This window comes from Oryctolagus cuniculus, chromosome 3 (genome assembly GCF_051225735.1).
Source record: "Oryctolagus cuniculus isolate XC-2025 breed Fujian yellow rabbit chromosome 3, ASM5122573v1, whole genome shotgun sequence".
Taxonomy (NCBI): domain Eukaryota; kingdom Metazoa; phylum Chordata; class Mammalia; order Lagomorpha; family Leporidae; genus Oryctolagus; species Oryctolagus cuniculus.
Window position 1 is genome coordinate 14,349,460 of NC_142869.1, and position 12,226 is coordinate 14,361,685.

The following is a 12,226-nucleotide window of genomic DNA, read 5'->3' on the forward strand; positions in this document are numbered from 1 at the left end:
TTTCTCAGTCTTTTTTGTTGTTGTTATTTATTTGACAGAGTTAGACAGTGAGAGAGGGAGACAGAGAGAAAGGTCTTCCTTCTGTTGGATCACTCCCTAAATGGCCACTACGGCCAGAGTTACACCGATCCGAAGCCAGGAGCCAGGTGCTTCTTCCTGGTCTCCCATGCAGGTGCAGGGGCCCAAGCACTTGGGCCATCCTCCACTGCCTTCTCAGGCCACAGCAGAGAGCTGGACTGGAAGAGGAGCAACCACGACTAGAACCTGGCGCCCATATGGGATGCTGGCACTGCAGGCGGAGGATTAACCAAGTGAGCCACGGCGCCGGCCCCTCAGTCTTTTTTAGCAAAGAATCTTTAACATAGTTGGGCATTCTGTCTTAATTCACCAGATGGGTAGTGAAGAGAAGAACCGCATGAATAAGGATATACCCTGTGGCTTAGCTTTTCTCCTGCAACAGCACCAAATTTCCAGTAGCCATTAAAAACAGTCCACTTAATCCTGTCCTGTAAGTCGTCGGCCAAATATCACCATTTCTGTAAGAGCCACTTCACCATTCTGTTCGACTTAGCTCCCTTGCCCCAACTCTCTCCACCCTATCTGTGTTATTTTTCCATGATGCTATTTTGTAATGTATGACACAATTTACTTATTTTTGTGTTTATTGACCGGTTTTTCAGAGGAGGTAAATTCAAGAAGGCATCGATTTTTGTCTCTTGTTCCCTGCTGTCTTTCCATCACATAGAACTCCAGGGATGCAGTGTCGGCTTTCTGTGCTTGCTGATTAAAATACTAGATGAGTGATCTCTGAAAGGAGGAGATCAAGTTAGTGTACCAGAGAAGGATATTTTATTCCACTTATTTAGAAGGACCATAAAATTCAGAAAGCCTATGCTATTAAGTGGGAAAAAAATCATATTCAAACTGAAACTTAGAGGAGAACTAGATAAAACTAGTTACCAGAAAAAAGTTTGAAAAGGAATGCAAAAAGGGGATGGGTTTTATGCCCTTTGTTTTTCCTTTATTTATATATTTTTAAAGATTTATTTAGTTATTTGAAAAGCAGAGTTACAGAGAAGCAGAGGCAGAGAGAGAGGTCTTCAATCTGCTGGTTCATTCCTCAAATGACTGCAGTGGCTGGAGCTGGGCTGATCCATAGCCAGGGTCAGGAGCTTCCTCCGGGTCTCCCATGTGGGTGAAGGGGCCCAAGCACCTGGGCCACCTTCTACTGCTCTCCTGGGCATGTTAGCAGGGAGCAGCCAGGACTTGAAGGGAGAAGCCAGTTAGAAGTGGAGCAGCCAGGACTTGAACCAGAGCCCATCGGGGATGCTGGCACTGCAGGTGCCGTACTTTACCCATTGTGCCACATTGCTGGCCCCACTGTTTTTCTGCTTCATAGATATTTTGTTTCCTTTGAGAATGACAGTGAGGTGGAAAGGAAGGAAAGGAAAGAAGAAATGAGTCAGATCATTAAGGTGCTAGCTTCATGGCACAGGATGCCTGCACCAGTGTGTCCTTGTCAGAATCCCTGGCATCTTGATCTAAAATTGAAAATGAAACATGTTATCCCAGGAGCATATGAAAGCTTAGTTTTCATCCTATTTCCAGAAACATGTGCTTTACAGAATCGGCTCAGGATCTGGCAAGTTAATACATTTAGCTTCAGCTAATTACACCATTTTGTTAACATTCTCCATCCATTCTGGTCATCACACAGTCCCTAAATTCCCTGGTACTATTCTTTACCCCAATCTGTCTCATTGCTGGTTTGTTTTGTTTTGTTTTTGGTTTTTAATTTTTTTTTGACAGGCAGAGTGGACAGTGAGAGAGAGAGAGAGAGAGAGAGAGAGAGAAAGGTCTTCCTTTGCCGTTGGTTCACCCTCCAATGGCCACTGCGGCTGGCGCGCTGTGGCCAGCGAACCGCGCTGATCCGAAGGCAGGAGCCAGGTGCTTCTCCTGGTCTCCCAAGGGGTGCAGGGCCCAAGGACTTGGGCCATCCTCCACTGCACTCCCTGGCCACAGCAAAGAGCGGGCCTGGAAGAGGGGCAACTGGGACAGAATCTGGTGCCCCGTCCAGGACTAGAACCCGAACCCGGTGTGCTGGCGCCGCAAGGTGGAGGATTAGCCTAGTGAGCCACAGCGCTGACCGCTGGTTTGTTTTTAAACTCTTCTTTGGTCCTGTACTCCCAGCCTTAGTTTCAGTTTGTGCGTGAACCCTTGCCTGAAAAAATAAAGCAAGGGTGCCAAAAGAACTGGAGAGAGAAATCCGCAGCAGCAAAGCGCGCCTAACCACGGTCCCTGCTCCTTGCACCTGTCTGTGAGGCCCCAGCCCCTTCCTGTCCCTGTCACCCCCTCACCTCTGCAGAGGCAGTGGCTCTGCACCTTCCCATCTCCTTCACAGTTCTTCATTCTCACAGTGCACCAAGCTTATCTCTCCATTTTTCCCACCAACACTAGAGGACAAGATCTTCTTATAATCATAACTGATAGCTGGTTAATCCCCCGAATCACATAATTTTAAAACCAAAGACATCTTAAAAGTCAACAAGTGCAATCTGCCTTGTTAACCCATGGTCAGTACAGTGCCATGTGCCTGGTTGGTATTTGGAAAATGTTTGCCATCAAAAAATGCAAAACAATCAGTCAGCATATATAATTCTGCAGTAGCTCTTTTTGCTATTAACTTTGCTTTCAAGCCTGTTTTTGATTCTTTTTTACTCATATCTGTTTATAAAATCTGAAAAATCACAGGAAAGTCTGTGCCTTAGAAGGCCTAAGATAAAACTGCAAAACTAGCTTCAAGTTGACAAGGGCAGCAATATAGAAACAAGAAGAGTGTTGATTACTGAGGCAAGAACAAGAAGAAATAGACTAAAATTATGGCAGGAGGATTACATGAAAATACTAACATTTTCACTCCTGAGAACTGTCACGTCATGAAAAGGTTTGCCATGGAAAGCAACGATGGGAAGGTACTGGAGGCAGCAGCACGTCTTAGCTGCCTGGATTATTAGGTGATGCTGTGGCTGATTGGATTAGGTTTTCCTTGATGGAGTGGAATAAAATGAATAGGTTAAACAGTTCCTCCTCAATGAGTCTGGAAAAGGTTAGATTTCCATTTCATTGGGAAATATAAAATGATTACAAAGAGCAAACCCCTTACCTATCTTAAAATCAGTTATGTAGCCGTCTTAACACACCCGGGGGACTGTGAGAGCTTAGCACTGATTTCTTTCATGATAATTTACATAATTGTCTTTTTCTTCCTTTCAGGCTTGTAAATTTTATAGTTCCCAGTGGTATGTAGTAAACTACAAATATGAACAATATTCTGGAGACATTCGACAGTTACCCCGGTAAGAACTTGTTATAAGTACTCTGGATTTTTTCATATGTGGACCAAGTTCTTTGTTCAAGTTCTGCCACTGTTTATGAATATATGTGCATTAATCAAGTGTCAAGGTACATTTTACAAAATTTATAAATGAGTTTAGATACAATATTGTTTTCGACAATGGATAAATTGTATATTCACAGAGTTTGGGGTCATTTATCATTGTACTTTCATGAGCTGTCTTTTCAATAACAGGTACAGGAGGATTAAATTTTAAAAAAAATACGGCCCAAGACTTTTTCTGGCAATATTCTGCTTCATGTTTGCTACTTTTTCCATGTATTTTCATGCTAGTATATCAAAAGCCATGAAAATAAGCAACTTGCAAATAAATGATATAAATACAAAGATAGCAAAAAGGAAAATAGACACCTGGCTTTTCCCCTGATTTTGGTGGGTATAAAGCTTTTAGGCAAATGTCACTTTGTTCTGCTCCTGCTCAGATGTCACCTCCACAGGAAAGCTCACCTGGCTACCTGATTGCTGGTAGAAATTTTTTTAGTGTCTGTTTCCCCTACTAAAATAAAAATTCCCCAAAGGCAAGAGAATCTCTCTACAGAATTTCCTGCAGGCCTAGGAGAAAGTCTGGCAGGAGTTGTGCACTGACGGAAAAAAATGAATGTATGACAAGTTTTAAAATACAGCAATCCTGACGGGGATTGAGTTACCCCAATTCAAAGAACTGCATTGAACTGATACCTCCCAACTAATTGGTTTGTCATGCTAAGATGATGCAAGCAATCCATAAAAACATTTAATAAAAAGTTTACTTTTTCCTAACACTTTCATCAAGTGAAACATTAAAATGATACCCACTGGATCTAATTTTTTAGTATACACAAGGTACAGAATTGGAAACTGCTCGCAAAACGTCTTGTGCCTTAGAAACCTATTTTCCAGACTTGAAAATGGTACTCTTAATTCCTGAATGCAAAATTTGTAGGAGAGATTATGGAACAGTCTGAGAAGGTAACATTTGAGCTGTCGTATGAACGAACAGCTGCTACCAGGACTGTGATCTTAGGAAAATGGTGCCCACGTGAAACAGCCAGAGCAAAGACCCCAAGGAAGAACCAACATGGTCGCTGGAGGAAAATGATTGTCAAGGGTCCTGGAGCTAAAGACTGGAGGGGGAACATAACAAGTTGAAACCATGGAGTTTAGGCAAGGGACCTTGTGAACTTGGAAGGGAGCTTGGATTTTACTCTCATTACAATAGCAGCTTTGGTGAAATTACAAATAGGAGTGTGATGGGATCTAATATACCTCTTTTAAAGATCTCTTGATCTGCTTCATGGAGAATATGACTGCAGAACTAATACAAGAAAGGAAAAAAAAGAGACCATTTCTTTCAGAGTTGCATTACCATGAAAAGCAAAATGTGCTCCTCCAAAACAGCAAATTTGTTTTCAAAGCATTGTACATTTCATTCTACCAAGTCTGTGAACATTCTTTGACACTAGGTCACTTCTGATAGCTAACTTCTTATAACTTCGTCTTGGGAAGCTCCTACCTTACCCTTGGCCTTCATGAGTAATTATTACATTCAAAAAGGGTATTAGTCACACACTTTTTGTAGGTGCAGTTGAAAAGCAAAGCACTTTTTTAACACCAACACTTCCTCTTTCTGAAAATAGTTCTGAGAAGTGGTTACAACTTGGAAGCTGTGTCCAAGCAGTTGGAAGACTGAGTATCAAGTGAGTCAGTAATCCTTGGCTACTCTTTTGAATAGACACCTTCCCAACATCTCTGGGTCTATTAAGCACGTCAATGGCTATATACCCCTTGAACACTGTTTATTTTTTCTTATAATTGTGATGCCATAAAGAAGAAAAGGTAAATATAAAATCTCACATTGGCAGTATTTTTCATCTGTTGACCCACAGAGAGAGCATCGCCAAGCATATTATGGGCAGGCATTAGGTATAGCAGCTTTTAAGATGTTGCTTGGGATGCCTGCATCCCATATGAGAGTGCCTGGGTACAAGCCCTTGCTTCACTTTCAACTTGAATTTCATCCTAGTGTACACCGTGGGAGGCAGCAGGTGCCATTTCAGGTGCTCTGGTCCCTGCAACTCATGAGTGGGACCCAGGATGAATTCTAGGCTCTTGGCTTTAGCCCGGCCCAGGCTCAGCTGTTGTGGGCATTTGGGGAGTGAACCAGTGGATGGAAGATCTCTGTCTGTCTTCCTCTGTCTCTATCTCTCTTTCAAATAAATAAACAAAAAAATACAAATCTGATAATTTCCATTATTTCAAAAAACAACAGATTGTGAACCTTTTTAAATTGGAATTTTCATAAGGCTTGCAAAGACCAATGATAAACCAATCAAAATACAGTTGAGATGGTCATTGTTTAACTAAAGGAAGTGGAAGTTGACACCAAGAAGGGGAAGAATAAAACTACCACTAAGTAAGAAACCTTAACAAACTGTCTATTCAAAATGAAAATCAGAAGTGCTAGAATAGAATCTTCTAGCATATACTTTAGAGCAATGAAGACCGTAAAACTGAACAGTGGTATTGTTTGTTAATGATTTGACAAAGCTAAGCATTACCCCCTCAAAAATCCCCATGCTCAGGTCAGTAGTGGAAACAAATAATTTACTTGGCCTTCAAAGGCTATTAAAAACAAATCATTATCAGACCTCCTGGATTAGGAGAATTCTCTTCTGACTGCTACTAACTTAAATTGATAATTTATTTTTATGGGCTGCTGAGGATGCAACATAAAAATTACGATCATGGAAGAATAGAAAAGGAGGTAAAATTTACTTTTTAAATTTAAAATTGTTAATGCTCCACATTTAAAAAATGTGTTTTCGGCCGGCGCCGCGGCTCACTAAGCTAATCCTCCGCCTTGCGGCGCCGGCACACCGGGTTCTAGTCCCGGTCGGGGCACCGGATTCTGTCCCGGTTGCCCCTTTTCCAGGCCAGCTCTCTGCTGTGGCCAGGGAGTGCAGTGGAGGATAGCCCAAGTGCTTGGGCCCTGCACTCCATGGGAGACCAGGATAAGTACCTGGCTCCTGGCTTTGGATCAGCGCGGTGCGCCAGCCGCAGCGCGCCAGCCGCGGCAGCCATTGGAGGGTAAACCAACGGCAAAGGAAGACCTTTCTCTCTGTCTTTCTCTCTCACTGTCCACTCTGCCTGTCAAAAAAAAAAATTTAAAAAAAAATGTGTTTTCATAGGAATATGCTAGAAAGATCATTATTTCAGCCTAGCATGTAAACTGGAAGCGTTCACACATGAGGAATAAAAATCAGCACTGAACTTGGAGTTCCAAAATATAAGAGCAGCACAAAAATGTTTATTGCCACTGACTTCATTAATTCATTGGGCAAATGCAGATATATGTGATATATTTTTAAAATGTACTACGGGGGCCAGTAGTACTGTGGTGTAGTGAGTAAAGCCGCTGCCTGTAGTGCTGGCATCCCATATGGGCACCGGTTCAAGTCCCAACTGCTCCATTTCCAATCCAGCTCTCTGCTATGGCCTAGGAAAGCAGTGAGAGATGGCTCAAGTCCTTGGGCTCCTGCACCCACATGGGAGACCCAGAAGAAGTTCATTGCATCTGGCTCTGGATCAGTTCAGCTCTGGCCATTGTGGCCAACTGGGGATTGAACCAGCAGATGGAAGATCTGTCTTTCTCTCTCTCTCTCGCTCTCTGGCTCTCTGGCTCTCCTTCTCTCTGTTTGTAACTCTGATTTTCAAATAAATAAATAAAAATCTTTTAAAAATGTACTATAGATGATTTGATAGAATGAAGATATAAAGAAAAAAATTATAAAAGTGTTTTTTGTGACTGAAGTCCAAATTAAGTTTGATCAACTTAGCTGGACTAAATAAGAACAGACTTTTTTTTTTAAGGTTGATTCATTTATTTGAAAGAGTTAAAGAGAAAGAGAGACAGAGAGCTCTTCCATCCACAGATTTACCCCCGCCCCAAGATGGCTGAACCGGCCACGCTGTGCCAGGTCAAAGCCAGGATTCAGGAGCTCCATCTGGGTCTCCCACCTGGGTGCAGGGGCCAAGCACTTGGGCCATCCTGCACTGCTTTTTCCAGACCATTAGCAAGGAGCCAAATTAGAATGTAACAGCTGGGACATGCCCATATTTGACACCAGCATCTCAGGCAGTGGCTCCACCTACTATGCCACAACGCTGGCCCCAAGAAAATTTTTAAATAAAAGAACATTTCTGGAGTGTTTACCATGAGCCAGAATGGACTGCATACCACTCATATATTATTTGACTTAATATCCAAAACCCTATGGGATAGGAACTATTACCCTCATTCTATTGAAGAAACTCAAGCACCAATAGGTAACTTGACCCAAACCTCACTTCTTTTTTTTTTTTTAAAGATTTATTTATTTTTATTTGAAAGTCAGAGTTACACAGAGAGAAGAGAGGCAGAGAGAGAGAGATGCCTTCCATCCACTGTTCATTCCCCAGTTGGCCACAATGGCCGGAGCTGCGCCAATCTGAAGCCAGGAGCCAGGAGCTTCTTCTTGGTCTCCCACATGGGTGCAGGGGCCCAAGGAGTTGGGCCTTTTTCTACTGCTTTCCCAGGCCACAGCAGAGAGCTGGACTGGAAGTGGAGCAGCCAGGACCAGAACCAGCGCGCATATGGGATGCTGGTGCTTCAGGCCAGGGTGTTAACCCGCTGCGCCATGGTGCCAGACCCAAACCTCACTTCTGATTGATGAGGCACCTCAGCTTTCCTGCTCCCATTATATGGGTTCTGGAAAAAATTTGGGTTTAGATATGAGAAATGAGAAAGTCTATCATTTCCAACTAGTGTTGGGTTCACACGTAGATAGGTAAGGTCCCTTTATTGCAGAATCCCAAAGGTTCTTAGGGACCTCACAATGCTCCTAGAGGGGAAAATTTTAAGTTCAGTAGTCAAACATACTAACCTTCTAATTATATTCAAAAAGAGATGAGTCCTTGCATAATAACCCTGCAGACAGCAGATGGAAATAATGATGGATCTTTAGAGGCAGGGAGGATATGTCCTGGGGATCACTGAGGTCAAGATTGGGAAAGTAAGAGTCCTCAGTAGCCCTCAAATCTCTGCAAAGTCTCCTCACTGTCTGACTTTACTGACCCCACCTCCCACCACTCAGTCTCCTTCACTGTGCCCCAGCCTTTACAGCTATCTTCTCTTGGGTACTTCAAGCTTGGTCCCTTTTCAGAATCGTAATTCTTCTGGTACTCTCTGCCACAGTTATTTCCCCAGATCATCACAAGAACTATTGCTTTTCATTCTTAACTTGTATTACCCAAGAGAGACACTATCCATGGCCATTCTTTCTAAACTTGGCTTCTGCCACTCCAATTCCATCACTCTTTTCTCTTCTCATTGATTTTTTTTTCATTGATTTTTTTTCAGTTAGGTAACACTGTATGTTTTATTATGTAGCACATGATATATTGAAGTATATATACATTGTGGAATGGTCAAGTCGAGCTAATTAGGAAGTGCATTACCTTCCATAGTCATCATGGGTAAAGCACAAAGCCCACCGTTTATGTTTTTCAAGAAGATGATATCCTATCACAAACCAGTGATTTTCTAAACAACCATTTTCATTCACAATGTTATCTTATTTGTTTTTGCTTAATGGATTACTGACTCACTCCTCCCCTAGTTTTCCAGTTCAGGAACATTTTTTCTGATGTGTGGTTGTCATTGTTGCAGCTCTTCGGTGTGCTTTATTGTGTGGAAACTGGACCATTGAGTACAAAAAAGAATGGCTTCCGATAGCTAAGATAATTCACCTCTGCTCCCTCTGATTTTTGGTTTTCTTCTGATTCTCATAACATTAGAATCGTAACATGTGTATTCATATTTTGGTTTTTTTTTTTATTCAGCATAATGCTCTGAGTGATACATATGTTTTTGCTTGTATCTCCTCCTTCCCCTTCCTGAGTGGCACTCTTTTGTGTAGATCTACAATAGTTTGTTGGTTCATTCTTCTGTTGATAGACATTCCTTCCACATTTTGAGCTGAGTTCTTAAATCACTTCAAATCCATGCACTCTTGTTGAAACTTTGGTCATAATATTGACTATGTCAGTCATCATTTCTTTTTTTAAGATTTATTTATTTATTTGAAAGGCAGAGTTACAGAGAGGCAGGGGCAGAGAGAGACAAAGAGAGAAGTCTTCCATCTGCTGGTTCACTCCCCAACTGGCCGCAACAGCTGGAGATGCGCCAATCTGAAGCCAGGAGCCAGGAACATCTTCCAGGTCTCCCACAACAGGTGCAGGGGCCCAAAGACTTGGGCCTTCTTCTACTGCTATCCCAAGCCATAGCAGAGAGCTGGATTGGAAGTGGAGCAGCCGAGAATCAAACTGGCGCCCATATGGGATGCTGGCACTGTAGGCGGCGGTTTTACCCTCTATGCTATAGCACCAGCTCCAGCTCAGTTATCATTTCTACAACTAAGCAGAGACACTCATGGAAACCCTTTATGAGTATTTTAATTTTTCAAAAAGATGTATTTATTTTTTGAAAGGCAGAATTACAGAGAAGCAGAGGCAGAGGCTGAGGCAGAGAGAGAGGTCTTCCATCCGCTGATTCACTTCCCAGATGGCCTCAACAGCCGGAGCTGTGCTGATCCAAAGCCAGGAGCCAGGAGCTTCTTCCGGGTCTCCACACGGCTGCTGGGCCATCTTCTACAGCTTTCCCAGGCCATGGCAGAGAGCTGGATAAGAAGTGAAGCAACCGGAACTCAAACAGGCACCCATATAGGATGCCAGCACTATAGGCAGTGGCTTTACCCGCTACGCCATAGTGCTGGCTCTGAGTTTTTAGCCTTTTATATTGGCATTCATTAAAATCTTATTTCATTGCCTTAATTTTTTTTCTAATACCATTACTCACTTGAAAGACTATTCTCTTCCTCCCTCATTCATAACTATATTGTTGGAAATCGACATTAATGAGAAAACTTGGTCTACAGAACCTAGCTAATATTGCAATTCACACTTATCCAGAACAAATGCCTGCAAAATTATTTTTTGTAAGAAACAATGAAAGCTAAGCCACGTGACAAAAGAAGACAGAATCAGGAATTCAGGAGTGAGTGGCACTACATCAGTCTGATGGAGATGGATGGGAAATGACTAGCATAAGACCAAAGGTTAACATCTCATGTTCAAGTTTATCTTTGCTGCCTCTTACTCGGTTTTTCCTACTAATTTATTTAACTTTCACAATACTCACTTTACTGCCATGCCATTAAAAAGAATTCTGGAACTTTCACGTTCCATCCACTGTAGACAAAATACTTCAAGTCGTTGCTCTAAAATCAGACATTTGAACCTCTCTCTTGAATCTCAAGCAGCATCACTTCTCACAGAAGCGAGGAGGGAAAGGCTGTGTTAGAGGGCTTCATTTTGCCAATCAAATGGAAAGGTGGAAAGGGCTGCATCTTGTTCAAGGACTGTCAGATGATAATGAGAAAAAGGATATTTTTGATGGAGTAGGAAAAATTTCTCAATGCTCCTAAAATAACACGGCTACTTGCTCTGCCTTCACTTAAAGTTGACCTTGACCTAAAGGGGCAGAACAGTTAACATCATAACAATTCCATAGATAAACTTGAGTAACTCTAAGGCTCTGCAAGAAAGAAAAATGGCTGTAAGTACACCAGGATTTTTTGCAGGAAAAAATGGCTGAAATATTAACTTGATGTGCTTATTAAAGATATTTTGAATTGATCTTTCCTAAATACAGGAATTATTCCAAAGACTTCTGTTCTCACCTCCTCTACGTGTGGTTATAAAAGTCATCTCTTTGGACCTTTTTTTCATCTCTGAAAAATGACAAGATTGTACAACACTACAAAGCCCCAGTATTGTTTACAAATGTCTTATTGCACATACGCATAATTTAATAAAAGACAACATGCCACTTAAAACGTATTAAGACTTAAAACTTCCACATGTATTTTTTTTACTTCTTTGGATGTCAAATAAGTCATGGATGCAGAAGGTCATATAATTTGTTAACATTTTTTTTGAATTTGAGATAGTTTATGCTATTACATGTAAACATGAATGTCTATTAACAAATGTTTATTGAACATCTCCTATGAGCCAGTCTTCATGATAGATACAATTGTAAAATTTGCAATTTCTTCCACTCTTCTTTCAAACCTTTAGTGGTCAAATAAGACTGTTAACATTGCAATTAATTATCTCTGGGTCCTGGGATTTTATCAGGACTATGAAGACCAAACCAAATAGAGAAGCAAATTGAAACTTCAGTGACACAAAGCCCCAGATATCATTCTTAGCAGCCTCAAGTACCATGTCCCTCAGAACGGCTTTATTGTTCTTAGTTATTGATTTTAATAGTATTAAACTAATTTTTAAGATTTATTTTATTTGTGTGAAAGACAGAGTTACAGAGAGAGATAGAGAGGGGTCTTCCATCTGCTGGTTCATTCTCCAAATAGTTGCAACAGCTGGAGATAAGCCAATCTGAAGCCAGGAGCCAGGAGTATCTTCCAGATCTCCCATGTGGGTGCAGGGACACAAGGACTTGGACCATACTTCCATTGCTTTCCCAGGTGCATTAGCAGGCAGCTGGATCAGAAGTGGAGCAGCCGGGACTCCCACAGATGCCCATATGGGATGCCAGCACTGCAGGATGGGGCTATAACCCACAGCGCTGAAGCTCCTGCCCCTGAAACTATTTTTGAAAACCTACTTAACACATTGGAAGTACCACCTAAGATTTTGATCACCAAAATATACATCCTACATCTAAGACAATCACCAAGTTTCCTTCCAAAAACAGCTTGAAATTATGCC

The 12,226-nt window shown here is 41.8% G+C and overlaps 1 protein-coding gene across 16 annotated transcripts in view; it reads left to right on the plus strand.

Moving 5' to 3' along the window:
• DOCK10 (dedicator of cytokinesis 10) overlaps positions 1-12,226 on the plus strand; it is a 299,156-nt gene that overhangs the window by 167,888 nt on the left and 119,042 nt on the right. For all 16 annotated transcript variants that reach the window (XR_016231420.1, XR_016231421.1, XM_051849117.3 and 13 more), the window contains one exon: positions 3,274-3,356. Coding sequence is in view for 14 of the 16 variants with exons in the window: in XM_051849117.3 (XP_051705077.3) it covers positions 3,274-3,356 (83 nt within the window). In the remaining 2 variants the exon portion in view is untranslated. The remainder of the gene's footprint in view (positions 1-3,273; positions 3,357-12,226) is intronic.